Source organism: Cotesia glomerata, linkage group LG3 (genome assembly GCF_020080835.1).
Source record: "Cotesia glomerata isolate CgM1 linkage group LG3, MPM_Cglom_v2.3, whole genome shotgun sequence".
Lineage (NCBI taxonomy): Eukaryota > Metazoa > Arthropoda > Insecta > Hymenoptera > Braconidae > Cotesia > Cotesia glomerata.
In genome coordinates, this window is record NC_058160.1 from 29,335,949 (window position 1) to 29,363,804 (window position 27,856).

The 27,856-nt window shown below is 26.6% G+C and overlaps 3 protein-coding genes across 3 annotated transcripts in view; 1 reads left to right on the forward strand and 2 right to left on the reverse strand.

Annotated features, from left to right (window-relative positions):
* LOC123261496 (somatomedin-B and thrombospondin type-1 domain-containing protein-like) overlaps nucleotides 1-15,952 on the reverse strand; it is a 45,013-nt gene extending 29,061 nt beyond the window's left edge. The window contains exon 1 of the mRNA XM_044723108.1: nucleotides 15,502-15,952. Coding sequence (XP_044579043.1) covers nucleotides 15,502-15,778 — 277 coding nt within the window. The 5' untranslated portion in view covers nucleotides 15,779-15,952. The remainder of the gene's footprint in view (nucleotides 1-15,501) is intronic.
* A 2,363-nt stretch (nucleotides 15,953-18,315) lies between these two features.
* On the reverse strand, nucleotides 18,316-23,839 carry LOC123261499 (60S ribosomal protein L10a). The gene is made up of 4 exons (XM_044723110.1): nucleotides 23,706-23,839; nucleotides 22,225-22,380; nucleotides 19,003-19,151; nucleotides 18,316-18,756 (listed from the first exon to the last, which is right to left on the reverse strand). Exons 1-4 carry the CDS (start codon nucleotides 23,708-23,710, stop codon nucleotides 18,413-18,415), a joined length of 654 nt encoding a protein of 217 aa, XP_044579045.1. The 5' UTR covers nucleotides 23,711-23,839; the 3' UTR covers nucleotides 18,316-18,412.
* A 113-nt stretch (nucleotides 23,840-23,952) lies between these two features.
* On the forward strand, nucleotides 23,953-27,152 carry LOC123261495 (probable rRNA-processing protein EBP2 homolog). Its single transcript, XM_044723107.1, has 3 exons — nucleotides 23,953-24,111; nucleotides 24,193-24,270; nucleotides 26,299-27,152. The coding sequence occupies exons 1-3, from the start codon at nucleotides 24,043-24,045 to the stop codon at nucleotides 27,103-27,105; spliced, it is 954 nt and encodes a 317-aa protein (XP_044579042.1). The 5' UTR covers nucleotides 23,953-24,042; the 3' UTR covers nucleotides 27,106-27,152.
* Nucleotides 27,153-27,856: the final 704 nt, after the last annotated feature.

Genomic DNA, 27,856 nt, shown 5'->3' on the forward strand with positions numbered 1-27,856 from the left:
AACGCAACGCTAAAAATCAAACTGTAATTATTGACTTGTTCGGACTGATAAAATGTATATTTTAAAAGTATAATTTTTACTGTTTCAAACGTTAAATTCTCTCAGAGTGAGACCCCCTTCTCTTTCATCTGAGTTCCCCTTCTCCTCATAATATCGACTATATATTGAAATGACAATTTTTACTGTTTGAAACTGTAATTTTTTAAGATGAAAGAGTCGTTATTTACTATAGTGACAGCTACTAATCACTTATTTTGGATATTAAATTATAAATTGTGGCTTTTATACTTTCTACATTAAGTGTAATATTTAAATTTTTGTGACCCCGATGTCCGCTTTACTGTTTGAAACTATAAAAATTAACCGAAATTCGAGTGAATATTACAGTTTACTTTTTTCCGTGCAGTACAGGAAGCACAAGTCGGTCCACAGCCGCAAGAGATACGCAGAGATTATAAAAAGTTGAAAGAGCAGGTTGTGATATCTATGTGCACGGGAAAAAATTTCTGGGAAAATTTACGATACAACTATTGTAAAGCTGGACTATACTTTTATTACTATTAATTGTCAAATATTTTAGAAGAAAAAATACTATTTATTCATGAAAAATTACGATATTACTATTGTAAAAAGTAAGAGATGAAAATTTCCAGTGCTGCCTCTGTATCTTTCCAATAGAACTATAGGAAATTTTACAATAGTTGAATTGGAATGTTTCTCAATTAGTGTGAGTGATGGCCGTGACAGCGCTAGACTCCGAGTTTATGTAAATGTTAAATGGTATGGGTCTTAGTTTAGCTCGGATAGCGTAGAGGAAGAGTCTCTGGCTGCCACCACAGTGTTCTGGGTTCGATTCCCAGATAACACGAAAATGTCGGTTTCTTTTTTCGATTACTATACAGGTATCAATTAGTCCAACCTTCTATCTCTCTCCCTCCCTAATATTTCTTTTAAAAAAACCAACTGTGAATTTTTACAATAGTTGAATTGTAAAGTTCACAAACACATATTGTATAATTTGCTCTATAGTATCCGACTTTTTAAGACTCTTGCTAGTCTTATTTGTTGGATAAAATTTACAATAGTAGATCGTAAAAATTACTAAATGAGAAGTATAGTCCACCGTTACTATTTTATGTAGTAAAAATTACAATAGTAAAATAGTAAAGACTCCTTCAATTTTCTTTCCGTGTGCGAAATTTGAAAGGCAGAAACTTTAAACGCAATTAAATTTGAACGCAGTGAAAATTTGAAAGAAATTCGAACGCAGTGAAATAGAGAGAGGCAGTACAATTGTGATGAAAAAATTGTAAAAGGCAGTTCTTACTGCTGTACAATGTAACAAATCTATCTATCTATAAAAATTATAGTTTATCTCTGCAAAAAATATATGTTATTTAGAAAAGACTATTTCATTAGATGGTACAATTTTTTTTACTTAAAATGATGATATACCGTTTTTTTTTATTGATTGTTCGGTTTACGATTTAGTACCTTTTTCATGAAAAAAAATAACATCTATCGGCTATTCTCGACATGTCAACTTTTAAGTTAATAAAAATATAATTGTTTTGATTTATAATTGAAAAAACTTACAGAAATCAATTATTGTATCATTTAATAATTATAATATGCGCATATTACTCATAATAAATTTACGGATTTTGTATTATAACAATTCGAAAAGTATGTTCAAGTACTGGGTACTTTACCTTATTTTATTTTATTTTATTTTATTTCCTTTATTAAGACCCAGCAGCTTAAAACCATTAACTGGTTCACTTATTTCAATAATTAATAATTTTTTTTAAAATTAAGGTTTCATATTTGAAGCTTAAAAGTAAACTTTTATTTTACGTTCACGTTGTAAAAAATATATTAGTATTAAATAATGAATTTTTTGAGAACAAAGAAATTAATTTTATTGTATTATAATCAAATTTTTCAATAAAATATTTTAAAAGAATTTCAGATTTATATTTATAATTAATAATTTTTTTATTTTTTTAAAATTAAGTTTTTATATTTAAAGCTTAAAAGTGAATTTTTATTTTATGTCCACGTTGTAAAAAAAATATTAATGAATTTTTCTAGAACAAAGGAAGCAATTTTATTGTATTATAATTAAATTTTTTGATAAAAGTGTGAATAATGCCAAGAAAAAAATGTAGACTGCGATTAAATATAAAAGACAATAAGAGATTGAGTTTTTAAAGGAAAGAGACATTTTATTTTATAATGCTCCTTTTTCAAGAATACAGCAGAGTACTTAAAGTACATCGTCATCGCCAACACGAAAGTTAATGTGGAAGCGCAGCGACAGCGTCTTAGGTGATTTTTATGCAAGAATCGCATGCTTTACTTTTTTCTTTTTGCCTTTCCGACGTCACTCGCTCTACTTTTATTCTATCTATTTTTTAAGTGCCAAAAATAGAGCAAGACGCTTTTATCCTTGGTTTTAATTTTTATTGAAAATATCGACAAGGCTGCTAGCAATTTTTCCTCGGCTGACATTTTAGAATTTAAATTTCTTTAAAGGACTAGACAATTTATTAAAACTGAAATTCCTTAATTTTAATCAAAATCAAAGCAAATGCGTGGTACAGAGTAATTAATAGCGGGACTAAATTGATTGCTGCGGACAGCGGGGTACAATTGTTTGGTTGTCCGCAAATTAATTATCTTGTAATCGAGTGCCACTCAGATTTAAATTAAAATTTAACCCCGAGAACAATTTACTTCTTAAATAGACAAGAAAAAAGTTTTGCTTGAGCCAAGAAAATATTTTTCTTCCTAATTATTTTCTTGAGCAAAAAAAATTTTTTTTTGACAAGAAATTCCACTTATTCCAACAAAATTAATTCTCTTGCTTTAAGAAATTCGTATCTTGATCCGAGAAAATTTATTTAAGTCAAGAAAATTTTGTTGTTTTGAGAAAATTCAGCCTCGAAGCTCCAAAAAATTTAGTTCTCGATAGAAGTAAATTTTCTTGTCTTGAGAAAATTTCTCTCTTGCTCCAAAAAATTAAATATAAAGATAGAAGTAAATTTTCATTAACATTTTTATTGATTAACATGTCAAATAGGAAGATCAAATAATAATGAATCATTTTTTTTCATTCAATACTTCTGGATAATTGCACGCTTAAATAATATAAAATGGGTATCAAATCAGAGGTATCAAATAATAAATTATTTCTATAGCATTCTAAAAATCGTACTGTAGATAATGTTTAATATTAATTGATGTTATTTAATTTCTTAATTTATATTTCTTCGTTTTTGTGATCAATAATATTAAAAAAACAAAATGTATGGATAATTAATAATAAAAAATAAGGATAACTTCTCAATGATTAATGATAATAATAATATCAATTATTGTATTTTCAAAAGTTATAAACATTAAATTGAAAGAAACTGCTCTTATATAGTTGAAAATCTGTAAAAAAGTATAAAATAATTTATAGTTCCAAATTTTTACCCAATTCTGGATATTAGATATAAATTCTAGCATACAAAAATTATTTTTAAAATAATTTGCAACCCTCACGGTTTTGGAAATGCCGTAAAGATTTGGTATTTATACGATATAAATGCTGTATTTTTACCGTAATACTTCAGTTATTTTAGCCAGTTTTTTTGTCGAATTATTATGAAAAAATTACGAAATAAATTCAGAATATTTATGGCAATACAATAGAAAAGTTACGGTATATTTACAGCATTTAAACCGTAAATATACCGCATATTTACTGTATATCTGCGGCATTATTGCAGCAAAAAGCCGGAAAAGAAGATCCCTACTTTCTATTACCGGCAAAATACCAAAAATATGCTGCTTTACTACTATTATTCAATAGCTTGAAATTTTTTTTTATAATATTATAAATTATCGTGAATTATTTTTAAGAGGTTGATAAACTAATTTCTCGATTGTTATTATTATTAATAATTTTTTTTAGTCTAGACCGGGATTCGAGCTCAGATCATTTAGTTACGCGCCGAAGGCTCTACCAGTTGAGCTATCAGAGACACTATCCATACTTAATTACTCAGTCACCTAATAAGACTCACCGAGTAATAAACACAGCCGTCCATCTTACGGTAGAAAGCATTATATCTTTAATTATATCAGTATAAACGCGGTAAAATTATAGTATATCTTTGGTATTTTTACCGTAGAAATACGATTTTATTATTTTAAAATTATAGTTATATTATAGTTAATACATAGATTTTTTACGGTAAAAGTTCTAGAGTTTTACAGTAATTTTATAGTATTATTTCTGAACTTTGCAGCAAAAGTACGGTAGAAATGCTGCATAACTATAGTAAAAAAACTGGCCAAAATGACCACAGAAATACCGTATTATTTCAGAATTATAACGGTAAATTTACAGTAAACGCATTAATACCGAAAATTTACGGTATTTCAAAAACCGCGAGGGAATTATTACAAATATTTCAATAACAATTATTTTTTTGTAGGTTCTGGAATTTTATTTTTGGTCAGGGAAAAGTCATGGAATTTTGGAATTAGTGTCCAGTCGTCACCCGGAAAATATTCAAGAGAAAAATTTTCTCAAGGTGAGAAAATTTTTTTCTCAGCTGAAGTAGGTGGCGCTGCTTCCCTAGTATCTAAAAATCTTGATCAAATATAAAAATTTATTGTATCAAGTATTTAAGATAATTTGAATTAAGAAAAAATTACTTCCATCAAGAATAGAATTTCTCGAAAAATTTTTACTTTGGCCAACACAACTTCGGTCTTCTTTTAAGCACCTGAAAATTTTTTTGAGCCAAGAATTTTCTTCTCCAATCAAGAAATTTTTCTTTCTGAGTATATAAAAAATCTATAATGTATAACAAGATGACTTATAAATAGTAAAGTAATTTAATAATTGCTAAATGAGTAGACTATTGATGTGTTAGCAATTGTAATTAAAAAAAAAAGAATCGTAATTGATAAAAATAAAAAAATAATAATAATAACTATAATAATTGCACATAATTAATTTAGAGATAAAATTGATTTTTTTGATGAATGTAAAATTTTTTTGAGAACTTTTAAAATTAAAAAATACTAAATTTGCTAACCAAACTTGACAACGTGCAATGAGAAACAAAATTACCATCGAAATAAATTAATGCGCAATAGTAAAACTTTGAAGAGCGCACTGAGTATGATGAGGTCGGGCTGAATTGCCGAGAGCTCTTATAGTTGACAGCTAATTAATTAAATCTAATAATTTTTTTTAAAATAATTTATATAAGAATTAAATTAAATAATTCTTTAAAAATATTAAATTTATTATAAAATAAATAAAGTAAATAAAATAAATAAAAAGGGCACGACCGGAAGCTAAAATCGTCTCAAAGATCAGTAACCCCACTTTATTACGTAAACTCATGCATAACCCAATTTTTTATTCATTATTCTCGAGCTGTAACACTTTCTATTTTATTATCATTGTTATTGTTATTATAGCCGATGATTATGATTATTAGGTTAAATTATCAATAGAATATTATTCGAGGGGATTTATCAGCGGTTTATGCTATTAATACTTGGTCAGGCGATTTATATTTTTTATCTGAGGTTATTTATTTTGATGGCGTGCATTAAATTAAGCTGAGTCTGGAGCTGGGACCCGACTCGGAAAAATACGGATGGGATTGGGGGGATCTTTGTTGAATGGGCAAGTTCATTAATAAAGGTCCCTGATGTTGAACGTAGGAGCTGAATAAGTAGAAGCTGATGATACAAAGCGAGGGCGGAATACAAAGAAACTAAATAAAGATAAAAAGTATAATATTGAAAGGTAGATAAGAGAAGACTCTCCTTTTACTCCGCTGTACTTGTATTGCTTGCTCTGGCTCCAGGATTTCGGGTAAAACTCCTATCCCTGTTGTTTGTCATTTGCATAACCGGCCCTACAAGTCGTCTTTTTTATTTTATTATTTTTCTTTTTGTTATTTTATTGAACTTTGTTTTACTGCTTTGTATAACTTTTGTACTTTAATAAAACTGATTTGTTTTAGAGAATAATAATAATAAAAATAATCATTGTCATCACCGTCAAAATGAAAACAAATGTATATAATTGTTATTATTATTCTAAAATTTTTATTGTTTATGATTTTTTTAATAATCTATGTTATAAAGATAATAAGAAAACTTTTGACTCTAAGATATTCATAAAATAAAATCGATTTTTTTGGTGAAATTTAGAGTCATTGCAAAGGTCTTGATTTGAATTTGTGCCTTTTCAAGGTTTCATATCATTCTCACCGATAGTCAATTTATAATGATAAGTATTGAGGCTGTATTCGAAAATATTCTATCTCTAGATACATAATTAAGAAATGACCCTGTATCTCGTGAACTATTGACATTTTTAAAGATATAAGCTCATCGCGATGTTACACTCATCGTAACCTTTCATTTAAGTACCCACATCAGTTTTTTTTTATATATTTTATATATTAATATATTTCACAAATACCATATATATAAAATACTAGCTGATACCCGCCCGCTTCGCTGGGCATACAATAAAATTTTATGTTGTAACCTAGATGAAAAATATAAACAAAATGATTAATTTCAAAAAGATAATTAATATAAATTTTGAATTAGAGAAAAGTGATTGTTTATGATAACCGGTGTTAGCGAGTATTAAATATATGAGAAAAGTATTTTATTATTAATAATCAATCAATCAATGGGTCAGTTAGTCAGTAAATCTGTCATTAGACAGATTTCCGCATCACCCATGACGTACTGTGTAGTGAGATGCGTTCCCATTATAATAATGTTATCCTAAACATTTAGTCTAGACCGGATAAGTCAAATGGTAGAGTAGCCGACATGTCACCGGAAGGTTCTGGGTTCGAATCCCTGTCCGAGCTATCTGAATTTTTTCTCGCATATTCTGTAAACTCTTATTAAGAAGGTCCTTCCTATTTCTTTCTCAATCTCTTCCTCCTCCAATTATTCTGTTACGTGAATGTTGGAACGCTTCACGTAATAATTATCCGTAACTCCTATTCTTTTCCGCTTCATAGTATTATTTAATTTTAAAAATGTCAATAATTTTTTAATTTTAAAAAATGTTAATAATAAAATACTTTTCTCATATATTTAATACTCGCTAACACCGGTCATCACAAACAATCACTTTTCTCTAATTCAAAATTTATATTCATTATCTTTTTGAAATTAACCATTTTGTTTATATTTTTCATCTAGGTTACACCATAAAAATTTATTGTATTCCTATCGAAGCGGGCGGGTATCAGCTAGTTATTAATAAATTCATAACAAATTAAGTGGTATTAAAAATATATTTATTATTACTCATTTTATTAGAAATTATCTTAAATCGACCGTTTTTATATAATTTAACGATATCGTTGTGAAATTTTAGAGAAGACGCATCAGACACAATTTACCATTTTAATTTTAATCATTAAAATCAGTATAATCATTTAACAATATCAACTTGATAATATTTATGTTTAATTTATCTGTGTTATGATATAATCGAGTTCATCCTTCATGATTATTCCAATACATATAAGTTATTTCAGTTATTAATGATTTAGCTATTCTTTCTTAAAAAACGTATGATTATGAATTCCTACTGTCCCAACAGTCAATCGATAAAATTTAAAATCAATCATTTTGACAGTTATTATAGCAACGGTAACCATGATAACGATAACCATGGTAACGGCAACCATGGTAACGGCAACCATGGTAACGGTAACCATGGCAACGGTAACCACGGCAACGGTAACCATGGCAACGGTAACCATGGCAACGGTAACCATGACAATGGTAACCATGGCAACGGTAACCCTGTCAACGGTAACCATGGCAACGGTTGATTAGCGTGGGTGGTTGTAGGGGGGTTGAGTTCGATAATTTACGGGTGCCACTGATGGTTTCTTAGATTAGAGGGTCAAAATGATATTTCGCTCCCAAAAAAAGAGAGAGATATAGGGAAGGGGAAAGATTATAGGGCACGGGAGGGGAGGAGAAGAATGAGAGGGAGGGGGGGGAGGGCATATGTGATGGTAGACGAAAAATTCATTTTGGCTAGGAATTGCGTAAAATCCGTTCTTAGTGAGCGTCTACATCACGAATGGAGTAACTATGCTAAATTTCAAGTCAATCGGGCGAATAGTTTCGGAGATCTCGTGATGAGTGAGTGGTATTTCGCTTATATATATATAGATATAGAAAATGCCATGTGGGTACTTAAATGAAAGGTCTCGATGAGTGTAACATCGATATGAGTTTATATCTAAAAAAAAGTCAATAATTAAGAAATGACATTGTATCTTGTGAACTATTGATATTTTTAAAGATATAAGCTCATCCTGATGTGACTCTCATCGAGACCTTTCATTTAAGTACCTACATCAATTTTTCATATATTTTATATATTTATATCTATGTATATATCAAAAATATATCAAAAATGCAAGTAGGTACTCAAATATAAGCTCTCGATGAGTGTAACATCGAAATGAGTTTATATCTTAAAAAAAGTCAATAATTAAGAACTGACCTTGTATCTTGTGAACTATTGACATTTTTAAAGATATAAGCTCATCCCGATGTTACACTCATCGAGACCTTTCATTTGAGTACCTACATCAATTTTTCATATATTTTATATATTTATATATTTCACAAATACCATATATATAAAATATATAGAAAATGCCATGTGGGTACTTAAATGAAAGGTCTCGATGAGTGTAACATCGAAATGAGTTTATACCTTAAAAAAAGTCAATAATTAAGAACTGACCTTGTATCTTGTGAACTAATGACATTTTTAAACATATAAGCTCATCCTGACATTACACTCATCGAGACTTTCCATTTCAATACCCACATCAATTTTTCATATATATATTATATATATGTATAAATGAAAAATATATGAAAAATGCATGTGGGTACTCAAATGGAACCTCTTGACGAGTGTAACATCAGGATGAGCTTATTTTTTTAAAATATGAATTATATATATGAATATATGAAAAATATATCAAAAATGCAAGTGGGTACTCTAATGAAAGCTCTTGATGAGTGTAACATCAGGATGAGCTTATATCTTTAAAACCATTAATATTTAAGAAAATACAGTGCAATTTCACAAAAGTCATTATTTAATAAAGCAAAATTTTATTTATTTATAGTTCACAAGTCACGGCAGTCACATAGTGACTGCAAGGTTGCTAGTATAAATAATAATGATAGTAATAATATTAAAAATAAATTGAAGTATATTTTAATGGTAAAAAAAAAATATTCTTTGAGTAAATAAATAAGATATCATTAGAGTAATGAAGGTATATAATGAAATTTGTAGAACATCTTGAAAAGAAATAAAATAAAAACAAGTAAAAAATATGTAGTTATACGAAGTAGCAAACGATTCCCTTTGAATTTTCCATCTTTCATTGGATAGAGGGAAGGCTCTGTTCTGTTGAGAAAACCTCTACTCGCCAGGATAGCACAAGTTAAACACACTCAACACGTCTGCGTGTAACTAGTCCATCATTCTTTATTTTCCCGCTCATTTCATTTCTTTAGCCGCTTGCCGTGCGCTCCTGGACAAAAAACTCCGCCGAGTAGAGACCAATAGAAGAAAGAAGAAAGGATCGTTTCGATCCACTTTTTTCCACGGCACTTTGTTTTATCTTTTTTATTTATTTCTTTCTTCCTCCGTACCAGTTAAACTTATATTTTTTATCTTCCACCATTCTTATTTTCAGCTCATTTTTATTCTTACATTCTCGAGTTAAGCGGATGCAGATACTGCGGCTAGACGCCACTATACACAGCCAACTAAACCGCGGATCCATTGTTTGTACTCGCGTTTGATCTGTCCTCAATCCTCTTTAGTATAATGCTTTAAGCTTTGTATCTATCATTGTGTTCCATATGCAGCATCTCAATTCTTTTTTACTTTAAAAGTTTCTTAAAGCTTCGTTCATTCCTTTCTTATTTTCTTTCTTCCCTATTTTTATCATTAATCATAAAAATTTTGTAAAAAAAATTAATTTAGCTATTTTTATCATTAATCATGAAAATTTGATAAAAAAAAATTAATTTAATGTCAAAAATTCATCTGAATAATTTTTAATAAAAAAAAAAATTCAATGACGTTTTTTTGTAAAAATAATAAAAAATTTGATTGCTATTTTTATCATTAATCATAACAATTTTATAAAAAAAATTAATTTAACTATTTTTATAAAAATAGTTAAATAAAAGCTAAAAAAAATTAATGTAATGTTAAAAATTCACTTGAATAATTTTTAATAAAAAAAATAAAAATTCAATAACGTTTTTTTGTAAAAATAATTAAAAATTTGATTGCTATTTTTATCATTAATCATAAAAATTTTATAAAAAAAATTAATTTAATGTCAAAAATTCATCTGAATAATTTTTAATAAAAAAAAAAAAATCAATGACATTTTTTTGTAAAAATAATTAAAAATTTAATTGCTATTTTTATCAGTAATTATAAAAATTTTATAAAAAAAATTAATTTAACTATTTTTATCATTAATCATAAAAATTTAACGAAAAAAATTAATTTAATGTCAAAAATTCACCTGAATAATTTTTAATAAAAAAAAAAAAAAATTCAATGGCGTTTTTTTGTGAAAATAATTAAAAATTTGATTGTCAGCAGCCTTATTTACCTGAATGAAGGTAAGGGGTATGTATATAGATCTCGAAACGAGTATAACGACAAAAGCATCTGGCATTCTCGGGAATGCAAATTTTTTTTTCTCATTTATTTTTAAAATTTTTTTCGCCCGACACCCACACCCACTCACGTGTCTTTTCTTTCTTCTCTCCTACTCGACTCGACTCGTCTTTTAAAACCCATTCTATCTCCTGACGTACATGATACGCGGGCGGATCTACATACACAGCACCCTCGACCCCTTGGCCCCTGCTAACTCTGTTGACGTCGTTGCTCACACGCTTTATACTACTCTTTTTCCTCACACATACTCTCAAATGTGAAAAGAATTTTTAACTCATTCAACAAGAATTTATAAAATTTAACTTTACTCTCAAACAACCATTTTAAATATTTCACCACTGAAAAGTTTTTTTACTTTTACTAGACTACGACCTAAACTTTTTTTCGTTTTATTTTAAATTATCTTTGTTACATCTTTTTTATTTAAAATAATAATAATAATAATCTATATTATTAAGAGAATAAGGAAAATTTTGTGGCCAGTGTATTTGTATGATAAAATGGGTTTTTACGGGTAAATTTGATATCGTTGGAAAGGTCGAGACCTGAAGTTGTGATTTTCAATGTTTCATATGTTTTTCTAAAATAGTTTATTTATTATGATCAGTTTTCGAAGTAGTTATAAATAGATTCGAATTTAGCGATAAACAAAATTTTATTTATTTATTTTGTTTTGTGGGCGTCAATGTGATTATATGTCAAAAATGTATTTATATAATTAAGAGACTAAGAAAAATTTAATAACGGGTAGATCTTTATTGTAAATTGGGTTTGATATTTTTTAGCGATAGTTATTTATGATTTAAATAATTGAGAGAGAAAGGAAAATTTTGTGACGAGCATATTATTATTTTTGAAGAAATTTTTATAGTTTAATTTGGTATCATGAGAAAGGTCCTGATGAGAATTAGTGCCTTTTGGTTTTATATATTTTTTAGTCAATTTTTTATGTTAAGTTTTTGGAGGAGTTTTTAATAGTTTTTTGGTTCTATAAATTTGTTCGGTCACATTTGTCCATTAAATTATTTGTAATTGGTCCTGTGATAGCACTATTATTTTTAAAATTTATTTAAAAAGTCCCCAAACTATTAGTGTGATTATAAAAAAATCATTAAGCCAAATTAATTTATATAATTAAGAGATTAAGAAAAATTTAATAACGGGTATATCTTTATCGTAAATTGGGTTTGATATTTTTTAGCGATAGTTATTTATGATTTAAATAATTGAGAGAGAAAGGAAAATTTTGTGACGAGCATATTATTATTTTTAAAGAAATTTTTATAGTTTAATTTGGTATCATGAGAAAGGTCCTGATGAGAATTAGTGCCTTTTGGTTTTATATATTTTTAGTAGTCAATTTTTGGAGGAGTTTTTAATAGTTTTTTGGTTCTATAAATTTGTTCGGTCACATTTGTCCATTAAATTATTTGTAATTGGTCCTGTGATAGCACTATTATTTTTAAAATTTATTTAAAAAGTCCCCAAACTATTAGTGTGATTATAAAAAAATCATTAAGCCAAATTAATTTATATAATTAAGAGATTAAGAAAAATTTAATAACGGGTATATCTTTATTGTAAATTGGGTTTGATATTTTTTAGCGATAGTTATTTATGATTTAAATAATTGAGAGAGAAAGGAAAATTTTGTGACGAGCATATTATTATTTTTAAAGAAATTTTTATAGTTTAATTTGGTATCATGAGAAAGGTCCTGATGAGAATTAGTGCCTTTTGGCTTTATATATTTTTTAGTAGTCAATTTTTTGGAGGAGTTTTTAATAGTTTTTTAGTTCTATAAATTTGTTCGGTCGCATTTGTCCATTAAATTATTTGTAATTCATCCTGTGATAGCACTATTATTTTAAAAATTTATTTAAAAAGTCCCCAAACTATTAGTGTGATTATAAAAAAATCATTAAGCCAAATTAATTTATATAATTAAGAGACTAAGAAAAATTTAACAACGGGTATATCTTTACCGTAAATTGGGTTTGATATTTTTTACCGATAATTATTTATGATTTAAATAATTGAGAGAGAAAGGAAAATTTTGTGACGAGCATATTATTATTTTTAAATAAATTTTTATAGTTTAATTTTGATAAGAATTAGTGCCTTTTGGTTTTATATATTTTTTAGTAGTCAATTTTTTGGAGGAGTTTTTAATAGTTTTTTGGTTCTATAAATTTGTTCGGTCACATTTGTCCATTAAATTATTTGTAATTGGTCCTGTGATAGCACTATTATTTTTAAAATTTATTTAAAAAGTCCCCAAACTATTAGTGTGATTATAAAAAAATCATTAAGCCAAATTAATTTATATAATTAAGAGATTAAGAAAAATTTAATAACGGGTATATCTTTATTGTAAATTGGGTTTGATATTTTTTAGCGATAGTTATTTATGATTTAAATAATTGAGAGAGAAAGGAAAATTTTGTGAAGTGCATATTATTATTTTTAAAAAAATTTTTATAGTTTAATTTGGTATCATCAGAAAGGTCTTGATAAAAATTAGCGCCTTTTGGTTTTATATATTTTTTAGTAGTCAATTTTTTGTCAAGTTTTTGGAGGAGTTTTTAATAGTTTTTTGGTTATATAAATTTGTTCGGTCACATTTGTCCATTAAATTATTTGTAATTCATCCTGTGATAGCACTATTATTTTAAAAATTTATTTAAAAAGTCCCCAAACTATTAGTGTGATTATAAAAAAATCATTAATCCAAAATTTTCTTATTCATAATTCGCAAATCTCGGCAGTCGCGTAGCGACTGCAGTTTGCTAGTTATTATTATTATAATAATTATAAATTTATTATTATTATTATAAATTTTTTGAAAGAACCGGATGGCTATTAATAAATTTTAATAGCATAAATAAAAAAAATTTTCGAGTTAATTTATTAGAATTAAAGAGTGTAGGGCTAAAAGTTATTTTCGTTCAACTGCAGGTCATGTAGTTGAATTATTTCCGGTATTTCATCTAGAGTGTATTTTAAATTCTTACACACTTTGTATCTCATTAAAATACATCACCGTCAAAATGAATAAAATATATATATGATCATTGTTATTATTACTATTTTTCGCAATAAATTTTACGCGCTGCAGTATTAAAAGTTTATTCAGTAGCTTCCATATTTAATAAATCCGTGTAATTTTTTTGTTCTATTGTGAAAATTTAAAAATAGCCAGCACAAAAATAAAATAGAAGAGAATGAAAAGATAGACCGTAAAAGCTTAAGCAAAACATGACAAAGATGATTGACAGTTTATTTATGCTCGGATACGCCTCAGTTTTAATAATAATAATAATAATAATAATATAAGTAGTTTGGTTTGGTTTGTTTAATATTTCATTGTTAATTATAGCAGTGGGTGAGTGTATGAATAACGTATGGAGTTGTTATGCTGCCGTTGATGCTAGTCAGCCGGACAGATACTACTTGGTGAATATACAATCAACTATTATGATGCTAATGCTAAAGTTCGGGCTAACGACCGGATCAATGTTACCATTATTTCTATTTAGCCAACAACCAAACTCGCTTTATCCTTTCCGATCATCTTTCATAAACCCTAAATTTATTTTAAATTTACATTGTCAAAATTCTATTTTTAAACATTATTTCAATTTTGACTAATTTATTTTTTTATTGCAAAAACATCTTCTTAGACTTTAAATGTTAAAATTTCTCAATAATTATCAAAGATTTGACAAAGAAAAACTTTTTTAAAGAAAAATTAAATTTTCTACAAAAAAGTGTCTAATAATTTTTTCATATTTTTAATACTTTGTCTACAATTAAAATTTTAAATCTTGTAAAAGTAACATTTTAAAATTTAGCTCTAAAAAAATTTTTTTTATAGATTTTAAAGTTAAAATTTATTAAAAAATATTAGATTTGATAAAAATAATAAGAAACTTTTTTAAAGAAAATAAAATTTCCCACAAAAAATAATTTTTTCATATTTTCAACACTTTGTCTACAGTTTGAATTTTAAACTTAAAGTAACATTTTAATTTTTAACTTTTAAAATTATTTTTTGAAATTTTAAAGTTAAAATTTATTATAAAAATATCAAAAAAATGTTAAGACATTTTTTTAAAGTAACATTTTAATTTTTAACTTTTAAAATTTTTTTTTTTAATTTTAAAGTTAAAATTTATTAAAAAATATCAAAAAAATGTTGACATTTTTTTAAAGTAACATTAAATTTTCTACAAAAAAATTCTTATAATTTTTTCATATTTTTAATACTTTGTTTACAATTTGAATTTTAAAAATTGCAAAAGTAACTTTTCAATTTTTAGCTCTAAAATTTTTTTTTTTTTTATTTTAAAGTTAAAATTCATTAAAAAATATTAAAAAAATGATAAGGAACATTTTTAAAGAAAAATTAAATTTTTTTACAAAAAAAGTCTTATAATTTTTCTGTATTTTTGATACTTTGTCTACAATTAAAATTTTAAATCTTGTAAAAGTAACATTTTAAAATTTAGCTCTAAAAAAATTTTTTTATAGATTTTAAAGTTAAAATTTATTAAAAAATATTAAAGATTTGATAAAAATGATAAGGAACTTTTATAAGTTAAAAATAAAATTTCCTACAAAAAATAATTTTTTCATATTTTCAATACTTTGTCTATAGCATGAATTTAAAATTAAAAAAAAAAACTCACCATTACAAGCCTGTTTAAAGCCAGGACAGCAATCCCCATGTTTGAGACAGGAATAATGACAATAACACGGTTTCTCAGTATAATTATTACGATGATGGTGGCTGTGAAAAATAGGCGCCATCGAGGGACCGGTCACCGCACAATTTACACCATCGCTGGGACAACACCGGTTTGATTTATGACAACTGCTAGCCAAACTTGGATTTATCAAATTATTCGTGACAATTATTGATACTAAGAAGAATATTAACTCGAGCAGCCCGCTCAATCGATCCATTTTTCACCATTCAATTTTAAATCACTCAATTTAATTAAAAATATATGTTTTTTAAATTAATTTAAAGGACCGATTTGTTGCGGTGAATGACTTCTGGATGTGCCGAAGTCGTTTGAAAGACTCGACGATTCAACAAAGTTTAACTGTGACTTCCCGGTGGATACGATCGTGTGTGTTAAGAACCCAACGCATTTTAATAGATACCCCCCACTATGTCTTGATCTTTCTTGCTGTTTAATCCCATACATATTTTAATATACATTTATAAGATAAACATCTCAGATTTTTTTTATCTCTCCAGATTTTAATTATTAAAATTACTAAGCAGTTTTCTTCATCGGAAAACAAATTTTTTTTTTTTGTAACATATTTTATTTTATGAATAATTTTTTAATAAATTTTACAATTTGTTTTTTTTTTTTTTAATTTGTTAAAAAAAAAATTTATTATCTATATTATTAAGAAAATAAGAAAGATTTTGTCTTCAGGATAGTCATATGGTAAAATAAGTATTTGCATTGGAAATTGCTCTATCTCTAGATATATAATTAAGAAATGACCTTGTATCTCGTGAAATATTGACATTTTTAAAGATATAAGCTCATCCCGATGTCACACTCATCAAGACCTTTCATTTGAATACCCACATCAATTTTTCATATATTTATATATATTCATATATCATATATTATATATATATATGAAAAATATATCAAAAATGCATGTGGGTACTTAAATGAAAGCTCTTGATGAGTGCAACGTCGGGATGAGCTTATATCTTTAAAAATGTCAATAGTTAAGAAATTATAGTGCAATTTAACAAATATCTTGTGAAATATTGACATTTTTAAAGATATAAGCTCATCCTGACATTACTCTCATCGAGACCTTTTATTTGAGTACCCACATCAATTTTTCATATATTTTATATATTTATATATTTCACAAATACTATATATATATAAAATATATAAAAAATGCCATGTGGGTACTTGAATGAAAGGTCTCGATGAGTGTAACATCAAAATGAGTTTATATCTTAAAAAAAGTCAATAATTAAGAAATTACCTTGTATCTTGTCAATTATCTACAATTTTAAAGATATAAGCTCACCCTGACGTTACGCTCATCGAGACCTTTCATTTAAGTACCCACATCAATTTTTCATATATATACATATATATATATATATATATATATATATATATCAAAAATGCAAGTGGGTACTCAAATTAAAGCTCTTGATGCGTGTAACATCGGGATGAGCTTATATCTTTAAAAATGTCAATATTTAAGAAAGTACAGTGCAATTTAACAAAAGTCATTATTTAATAAAGCAAAATTTTATTTATTTATAGTTTACTAGTATTAAAAAATAAAAAATTAAAATATAGTACAAAATAATTGAGTTATTAATTTTATTTAAGATAAATAATTCTGTAACATATAATATTATATCAAGAAGAAGCGTTAAGAAGAATAAAAGTAATCTTCAGAGTTCCTAATACGAATTGTCAGCAGTAAATACCCGGAATAGAAACACGAGTCATCGTACATGTGTCGGGAAGTCGGGATAGATAGTAGATAGGGAGCTGGAGCCGTCAGTTGAGACCAGACGGAGATGCCAACAGAGAAAAAGCGAGGAGTGGGTGGAAGAAACGTGAGAAAGTGATTAAATACGAAGGTGCCACAGAGCACACACAAGCAGTTTCCGCGTCCTGGAACTTTATTTCTTGGACAGCCTCTGACGTAGATCGCTCGCTAAATTAAATTACTCGACGTTATTAATTAATCAACTCTTTTAGACTCTAATCAACTTCCGCTAGTTATTTTGTTGCGTCTGCATAATTATGATGTATTTTTTTAATAAAGCTCCCAATGGAAAATAACTTTTCGCTTGAGAATTTTTTTACAAAAATTTTAATTTAATTTTTACAATCATTAATAAAATTAAAAAAACTATTTTATCAAAAATTAGTTAAATTTTTATAAAACTAATAATTAATTACTCAAAAAAAAATCCTTGAATTTTAATAATTATTTTTTACTATAAAAAATATTTAAAAAATCATTTAATCAAAAATTAATTCAATTTTCATAAAACTAATAATCATTTATTCAAGAAAAAATTCTTGAATTTTAATAATTTTTTACTATAAAAAATATTTAAAAAATCATTTAATCAAAAATTAGTTCAATTTTTTTTTTAACTAATTTTATCTATTTAATTAAAAGAAAATCCTTGAATTGTAAAAATAACTTTTTACTATAAAAAATATTTAAAAAATCATTTAATCAAAAATTAATTCAATTTTCATAAAACTAATAATCATTTATTCAAGAAAAAATTCTTGAATTGTAAAAATAACTTTTTACTATAAAAAATATTTTTAAAAATTAGTTTAATTTTTTTAAAACTTAAATTTATTTATTCAAAAATAAATCTTTGAATTTTAAAAATAATTTTTTACTATAAAAAATATTAAAAATTAAATTAATTATAAAAAAGGTTTAAATGATAAATTAATACTGTAAAATAATTTTTAAATAAATTTATTATTCAATTGAATAAAAAGATGCTAACAAGATGACAGAGTCGGCATCGATAATTTTAATCAATAATATTAAAATAAATCAGTACAATCGTTGAGGAGGACCCATCGAAGATTTTATGTGAAGAGAGCGTACGTTCTGCCAGTGCTTCTTCAGCAGAGAGACAAGGAAGTTGATCGACAAGTGAACGTTCTGAACGAGCTCATCTTCGGACATCTCAACGTGGCCGACTGCGACAGACAAACAGAGTACTTTCTTCATCTGGAACTTGATGGTAGCCTTGACTTCGTCGATTTTGCCCATCATTGATTCCTGATGAGACAAAAGCCCAGGGAATTTACCGGCTTTGTTCAAACCCGGACCCAGCAGACGTGGGATCTGCTTGATCAACGACTCACTGGCCAAGAATGCGTCGTATTTTTTGGCTAAAAAAATTTTTTAATTTTCAATTAAAAAAATGATCATAAATTTAAATCAAATTAATTAATTAATTAATTAATATTTAAACTGTCTCAACACTGATTGCGGTACATTGTTATTTTAAACCCAACGTCCTCACCCAGTGAAGAATTTTCTCTCCTTCACATTGACAACTCAAATTATCATCAATAAAATAATCCAAGTGCTTTTAGGAAGGTCTAGTATAGATAATTGTATTAAGAAATAATTACCGAGCTTCTTGACGAGTTTTTTGTTCTTGTTTAGTTTTTTAAGAGCCTCGGCGTCCATGAAAGGAACATTGTTAGCCTTGGCTTCGTCACAATGCTGTTGATCTCCAAGAATGCATACTTGCATTTTTGGTCTTGGGATGTTCTTCAACCTGAATTAAATTAAATAATCATTTATTCTTTGTAAAAGATAATTAATTTATCTAATAATAATAAATACAATTATCAGTTCATTTTTCGCATCAAGTATTCAGTTAATACATGCATAATTATTACCATCATGAGTAATATGAACGTTTATTTTTTTTTTTAAGTCTAAATTTGATCCAACTTGAATTTCAATTTTTAAAAATTTGGATAAGGTAAAAAACCCAGTGTTGACACTGGCCTAGTTATTGACACTTGCAATTTTATTCTCATTAAAAAGAAAAAAAAATTAACTCTAATAAATTTTAAGATAATTGGTTTATTGAGAACATTTTTTTTTAATTAGAATAAAATTGCAAGTGTCAAACAACTAGGCCAGTGTCAATAACTGGGTCTTTTACCTTATATTATTTTTAAATTTCTTAAAAAAATTTTTGTAATTATTGATAAGTGGAGTCAAAGCTTTTTTTGGTCATAAAAAATAGATGAATTGATGGATTATCATAATTTTTTTTATTTTTTGTTTTTACGGCGGATTTACGGTGGTGATATTGAAAATATCAAAAAGTTAATAATTCAATTTAAAAATTAACTTTGAAAGTTGGAAAAAATTTTGGCTCGTCTTTTTTGATAAAATTTCTATTTTATCTTTTTTTCATATTTTTTTTGAAAAGTACATAAAAAAAACCAACAATAAAAAAAAAAGTTGAATATCACAATTTTCTAAAAAATCTATAAATTTTTTTGTCAATTAGTAAAATTTGTCAAAATTGTGGTAATCAGCTTTTTTATTCAATTGTTCATTTTTTAATGTATTTTTCGAGAAAAAAAAAAAAAATATATATATATATATTAAAATTTTCAAAACAAAATTTCGTTTAAACAAATGAAAATTAAAATCATGGACCCCACTTGTAATTAGTTACTAAATTTTTTTTTTCTCAGAATATTTCAAGTTGTATCACCATAATTGTTTTTCAACGCATCAACGACCAACTACGTTAAATCGACGTCAGCTCAAATCCCAGAGACAATTAAAAATCTTTCAAAAAACTAATCTCTGATATTCAAAGCTACATCTAGCCAATAATCAAGCTTGAGAAAAAATTCCTCATTCATGAATATTAGATACTTATATGGGGGCGGTAATATTACAATAAATAGTAATAAGACCTTCCCAGTTGTTTTAAGACCCTGGGTACAGGTCCGCCGAGAAAGCTCAGCTTCCTGACAATACGAGTCAATCTTTTCAAGCTCAATATTTTTAATGTCTATTATTATTTATACGTAAAAAAATCCTGATAAATCCACGCCGCATGAATGTAAGTGTCTTAAATCCACGGTGTGTGAATGTAAAGGCCCTTAAGGGAGAAATACGTGTCGAAGGCCATTTTCATGCTGATTTTCATTCATTTTTTTAAGGTATAAAAAATTAATATTATTTATTGAAACTATCCGGTTATTTTATACATATATTTATAAGTATTTTTTTTATTAAACAACAATACAAGCTAACAAATAGCGGAAATATCAGCTGATACACATTGTAGGTTGTCATCCGACTTAGCAGTCTGTGTGCAGTATGGAAGCCACAATTTTTATTTGAAATCAATGGCACAGAAAAATTACTTCATTTATATGTGTATCTTGCATATGAACCTCAATTCCAAAAAAGATAAGTAAAAATTTGCATTTTTTAGAGGGCTATGAAATTAAGTCGTGATTTTTTACCACTTTTTCATACATTGTTTATTAAAAAAAAAAATAGTTTAAATAAAAATATCGCTTCCGATTGAGGTTCATATTTAAGGAAATTGTATAAAGAAAATTATAAGCCATATCACAAGATGATTGGTTTAAAACTCTTTGAACTAGACTGCACACAGTTTTGAAAAAACTCGTTTCGAGAAAAACGCGTTTGAAAAAAAAAATTGACAAAAAGTTAATGTAAAAATAGTATTAACAGCCGAGACCAGTGATTGCAGTTTCAATCGGCTTAGCGAAACAAATGGAAATTTTGAAAAAACCTTTTTACACGCTTTATATTAGCTTCACTTGTATGTCAGTTTGTCAGTATGTCAGTATGTCAGTATGTAACTCTCCGTGGGTAATTTGCGCGCCTGAATATTTTTGATAATCAACAAATAATAGTTTAAAAAAACTAAAAAATCACGCTTTTATAAATAAACCAAACTAAAAAGTAAAAAATAAATAATAGTTTAAAAAAACTAAAAACACGCTTTTTATAGAAAACCAAACTAAAAAATAGAAAATAAATTTTAATAAATTTAAATTAAGAATAGTGTTAAAAATTTCAATAAATATAAATTAATAATAGTGTAAATAAAAAAATGTATTTTATTTTAAAAAAAGCGTGGGGTGCATGGTGTCAATAGTTATAAATATTTTATTGACAGATATGAGTAGAGTGATTATCATTTTGATAATATCTTAAAAAGCACCCCAGGCTTTTTTTTAAAATAAAATACATTTTTTTTATTTACACTATTATTAATTTATATTTATTGAAATTTTTAACACTATTCTTAATTTAAATTTATTGAAGTTTATTTTCTATTTTTTAGTTTGGTTTTCTATAAAAAGCGTGTTTTTAGTTTTTTTAAACTATTATTTATTTTAGAGATAATAGATAATTTAATAAACTATTTCACCACAAAGCGTTTTTTTCAAAAATTTCATTCGTTTCGTGAAACCAATCGAAACTGCAATTGCTCTGCTGTTGGGAGTGCGTCAGAGATAGTTCCGTTGAACTCTGTGAGAGCAAAGCGAGAAAAAGATGGTCTCGCCTGTTGAAGTAATTAATAAATCGATTATAACTTTTGAACGAATAGGAATTTTTACTTGAAATTTTATATCTATATTTTTGAATAGTTTTACAAGCGATTTATAAAAAAAAAAATTGAATTTTTTTAAGCCTGTACACGTATTTCCCCTCTTAAATTCACGCTGCGTGGATTTATCAGGATTTTTTTACGTGTAAATAGACAGTTCTTCTTTATGATTTTGATTCTAGATTCTAATAATTGAAAAGATAGACTCTGTCAGGTGAATACGTACTTGACCGTGCCTGAGAAACGTTTGTCTTTCTGCGGGTCATAGTTCTTCAATCCAATTTGGAGCTCCACTGTCTCCAGAAACTTACGCTTCTTGTCTTTGGAGCTCTGGATGACTCCGTTTACGCACTCGTAAAGAGTGTCACGCGATACTTTGGACCTGAAAATAATATTTTTAATTAGTATGTTAATTATTAATTTTTGAAAATTATTATTACACGTGACTACGTAATTAGTAATACTAAAATTAGCCGACTCAATAATTTTTGATTTTTTTTTTATTAATTAAATTAGAATTAGAAAAATATTTTTAGAAAATTGCACGTATAATTTTTAAAATTTTCTACATGTGAAAATTTTTCTTTTAATTTTTTAAAAATTATTTTTCACTAGAATAAATTATAAAAACTTGAAAATTTCGGCTAATTTAATCTTATGAAAATTAAATTAGCCGACATTTTTTAATTTTTATAATTTATATTATTGAAAAATAATTTTTAAAAAATTTAAACAAAATTTTTCACATGTAGAATATTTCAAAAATTATCCGTGGATTTTAAAAAAAATAGTTATTCATTTCTAATTTTTAATTAATAAAAAATTTTCAAGTGTCGGCTAACTTAATTTTCATATGTAATTAGATAATTTGTGTGAAATGTTTCAACACTGATTGCGGTACATTGTTATTTTAAACCCAACGTCCTCACCCAGTGAAGATTTTTACTCTTCTTCACATTGACGACTCAAATTATTATTGATTAAATAATTCAAGTGCTTTTAGGAAGATATCACTTTAAATATTTATTTCAAAAAATATTTTAAAATAATGTAAGAGAAATTTATGATACTAAAATTGGCAAACATGTGACAATTTTTAATTTTTTTTTTCAATAAAAATTGTAAATTAAAAAATTGCACTTAGAATTATATAAATTTTATGCATTTAAAATTAATTGTAATAATTTTTTTCAATAATCAGCTGATTTAATTTTAATTAAAAATTTTGTGAAAATTAAGTTAGCCATTTAAAAAATTTAAGAATTTTTTTTATTGAAAAACTTGAAAAACTATAAGTGGATTTTTTAAAAAATATTTTTTAATTATAATTTAATAAATGAAAAATAATCAAAAAATTAAAAACGTCGGCTAACTTTGGTGTCATAAAATTTTTGAGGTTAAGAAAATATTTTACATTAGTAATACTAAAAATTATTTTAAATGGAATAAATATTAAATTTAATAATTAAATAATTATTTCATCATATTTTTAAGAAGAAATTTTTAATTTTTTAATGAAAAAAAAAAGAAATTACATTTAATAAAATACCACATGGGTAAAAAAATTCTAAGATAGTTAAATAAAAAAAATTATTAAAACTGACTCAATATTTAATAAATTTAAACAATAAAAAAATAAAATAATTAATTAGAATAAATAATTTAATAAAAAATATTAAGATTGTTTAAATAATATAAGATACTTACGTCATTGTTAAAAAAAACGACGACCGTCAGAAGACACGATCTAACTATCTCGACGGTCCAAAAATGAAAGGTGGTATGAGAACCAGCGCTGGCACAAATGGTGGCACAAACGTGGGAGAAATAAATTTAGTTACTTATTTTGCTCCGCGCGGCGCGGTGAGCGCTTTTAAGCTATTCAGAAGTTTCAAGTTACACGCGTAGGTGGCGCACTATTTGATTTTCTAAAAATAATAATAATGACAATAATTTTATTGATATTAGAAATTGTAATTAAAAGTTCGGAGTACGAGTGGTACTGAATCGATTTAAATTGGAGAAATAATAAAAAATAAATAAAATGAAGAGAAAGTCGAGTCATATTGAAGAAGAAGAAGAGTCTGATTCGGAAATTGATTCTGAAGAAGAGGTAAACTATCGATAATTTATTTTTATAATTATTTATTTTTTTTTCTAACCTAAATTTTCCCCATTGTCACGTGTCTTACAGCTCCAGGATGCTTTTGCGAAAGGATTGCTAAAACCGGGTTTAAATAAAGTCATTGAGAAGAAATCTATTAATCAACCTGTAAGTTTTTTTTTATTAATCTTTATATATTTATTACAATTTAATTTAAAAAGTAGTGATTCTAAAATTAATAGACATTTAAACAATTTTTTGAATTTTTTTATGAATTATTTAGAAAAAATAAATGGAAATAAAGTTAGTAGGTATCTGATAATTATTTTATTAAAAAGAATTTTCATTTGTAACAAACTTGAAAAAGTGCAATTTTGAAAAAAATATTTTTTAGTTCTAATTTAATAAATCAAAAAAATAATTAAAAGCGTCGGCTAACTTTAGAAATTTAACTTACAGAAATTCGACATGAATATATATATTATTAAGAGAATAAGAAAAATTTCGCGTCCAGGATAGTCATATGATAAAATCAGTTTTTTTAGTTAAATTTAGTGTCATTGCAAAGGTCTTGAGTTTAATTTGTGCCTTTTCAAGGTTTCATATCATTCTCACCGATAGTCAATTTATTATGATAAGTATTAAGACTGCATTCGAAAATTCTCTATCTCTATATACGTAATTAAGAAATGACTTTGTATCTTGTGAACTATTGACATTTTTAAAGATATAAGCTCACCCTGACATTACATTCATCGAGACCTTTCATTTGAGTACCCACATCGATTTTTCATATATTTATATATATTATATATATGTATATATGAAAAATATATAAAAAATGCCATGTGGATACTCGAATGAAAGGTCTCGATGAGAGTAACATCTGGATGAGCTTATATATTTAAAAATGTTAATAGTTAAAAAAGTACAGTGCAATTTAACATATATCTTGTAAAATATTGACATTTTTAAAGATATAAGCTCATCCTGACATTACACTCATCAAGCCCTTTCATTTGAGTACCCACATCGATTTTTCATATATTTTATATATCTATATATTCCACAAATACCATGTATATAAAATATATAAAAAATGCCATGTGAGTACTCGAATAAAAGGTCTCAATGAGTGTAACATCAGAATGAGCTTATATCTTTAAAAATGTCAATAATTAAGAAAGTACAGTGCAATTTAACAAATATCTTGTAAAATATTGACATTTTTAAAGATATAAGCTCACCCTGACATTACACTCATCAAGCCCTTTCATTTGAGTACCCACATCGATTTCTCATATATTTTATATATTTATATATTCTACAAATACCATATATATAAAATATATAAAAAATGCCATGTGGGTACTCGAATGAAAGGTCTCGATGAGAGTAACATCTGGATGAGCTTATATATTTAAAAATGTCAATAATTAAGAAAGTACAGTGCAATTTAACAAATATCTTATGAAATATTGACATTTTCAAAGATATAAGCTCACCCTGACATTACACTCATCAAGCCCTTTCATTTGAGTACCCACATCGATTTTTCATATATTTTATATATCTATATATTCCACAAATACCATGTATATAAAATATATAAAAAATGCCATGTGAGTACTCGAATAAAAGGTCTCGATGAGTGTAACATCAGAATGAGCTTATATCTTTAAAAATGTCAATAATTAAGAAAGTACAGTGCAATTTAACAAATATCTTATGAAATATTGACATTTTCAAAGATATAAGCTCACCCTGACATTATACTCATCAAGTCCTTTCATTTGAGTACCCACATCAATTTTTCATATATTTTATATATTATATATATGTATATGTGAAAAATATATCAAAAATGCATGTGAGTACTTAAATGAAAGCTCTTGATTAGTGTAACATGGGGATGAGCTTATATCTTTAAAAACGACAATATTTAAGAAAGTACAATGCAATTTAACTAAAGTCATTATTTAATAAAGCAAAATTTTATTTAGTTATTTTTCACAAGTCACGGCAGTCACGTAGTGACTGCAAAGTTGCTGGTATATTATTTAATTTCTTTAAAAAATATCAAATGTCTACTAATTAAAAAATTATTAAAAATAATTTTTTTATAAAATTATAATTTTAAAGTAATTAAAAATTTTTTTTTAAGTCACTAATAAATAATTTTAATAACATTGACAGGAATTGCTGAAAGAAGCATTAAATAAACTAAAATTAGACTTACCATGGATAGAAAAATTAGACGTAGTGAACGCGCCAGCACCATTAGCCCCAGAATTAGCGTTACAGCAGCTCGAGCAAGAAGAGCGACGTGCGAAGCAGTTAAAAGGCAACAAAAAATTAGCGCAGTTGAAACCCACCGAGGACCCGGTTATCAATGACTTCAAGAGGGAGACAATGTTCCACAGGCAGGCTCAAGCTGCAGTGATGTTCTGTATGCCTAGATTAAAGAAACTGGGGATCCCCACGATCAGGCCAGAAGACTACTACGCTGAAATGGCGAAAACTGATGAGCACATGCACAAAATCCGGACGACTTTGCAGAAAAAGGAGCAAGCAGTAGCGAGGTCTGAAAAGGTTCGCCAGCTAAGACTCCAGCGCAAAGTTGGAAAACAGATGCAGGTAGAAGCCACGTTGAAAAAACATGCTGAGAAGAAGCAGATGCTGGATGAGGTGAAGAAGTTCCGCAAGGGAGTTCGTAAAGATCTCAATTTCCTGGACGATAAAAAGAGACCGGGTAGTTCTAATAAGAGTCATGCTGAGAGGAGGCTCAGCAATAAGCAGAAGGTTAAAAATTCTAAGTTTGGGTTCGGTGGTAAGAAACGCGGGACTAAGATGAACGACCGGGAGAGCTCTGCTGATATGTCTGGGTACCAGAGACCGCGAAAGGATATTAAGGGATTGAAGAGAAGGAATAAAGGTGGGGACAATAAAAGTCAGAGGCCTGGTAAAAATCGGCGGATTCAAATGAAAAATAAAAAAAAATAAATTAATTAATGTATTTTTATAAAATAATAAATTTTTTTATTAAGTTATTTTATAGAGTGGTTATCTATATAATTAAGAAATGACCTTGTATCTTGTGAACTATTGACATTTTTAAAGATATAAGCTCATCTCGATGTTACACTCATCGAGACCTTTCATTTGAGTACCCACATCAATTTTTCATATATTTTATATATTTATATATTTCACAAATATCATATATATGAAAAATATAAAAAATGTCATGTGGGTACTTGAATTAAAGGTCTCGATGGATGTAACATCGAAATGAGTTTATATCTTAAAAAAAGTCGATGATTAAGAAATGACATTGTATCTTGTGAACTATTGACATTTTTAAAGATATAAGCTCATCTCGATGTTACACTCATCGAAACCTTTCATTTGAGTACCCACATCAATTTTTCATATATTTTACATATTTATATATTTCACAAATATCATATATATGAAATATATAAAAAATGTCATGTGGGTACTTGAATTAAAGGTCTCGATGAGTGTAGCATCGAAATGAGTTTATATCTTAAAAAAAGTCGATGATTAAGAAATGACATTGTATCTTGTGAACTATTGACATTTTTAAAGATATAAGCTCATCTCGATGTTACACTCATCGAAACCTTTCATTTGAGTACCCACATCAATTTTTCATGTATTTTATATATTTATATATTTCACAAATATCATATATATGAAATATATAAAAAATGTCATGTGGGTACTTGAA

What these genes read in the sequence shown, in the direction of transcription:
- LOC123261499 (XM_044723110.1), bottom strand. An exon ending in CGTTTCTCAGGCACGGTCAA is followed by an intron (nt 19,152 to 22,224) that starts GTACGTATTCAC and finishes AATTTAATTCAG; the next exon opens with GTTGAAGAACATCCCAAGAC. An exon ending in AAAACTCGTCAAGAAGCTCG is followed by an intron (nt 18,757 to 19,002) that starts GTAATTATTTCT and finishes AAATTTTTTTAG; the next exon opens with CCAAAAAATACGACGCATTC.
- LOC123261495 (XM_044723107.1), top strand. Translation starts at nt 24,043, where the DNA reads ATGAAGAGAAAGTCGAGTCATATTGAAGAAGAAGAAGAGTCTGATTCG. An exon ending in AAATTGATTCTGAAGAAGAG is followed by an intron (nt 24,112 to 24,192) that starts GTAAACTATCGA and finishes CGTGTCTTACAG; the next exon opens with CTCCAGGATGCTTTTGCGAA. An exon ending in AGAAATCTATTAATCAACCT is followed by an intron (nt 24,271 to 26,298) that starts GTAAGTTTTTTT and finishes TAACATTGACAG; the next exon opens with GAATTGCTGAAAGAAGCATT.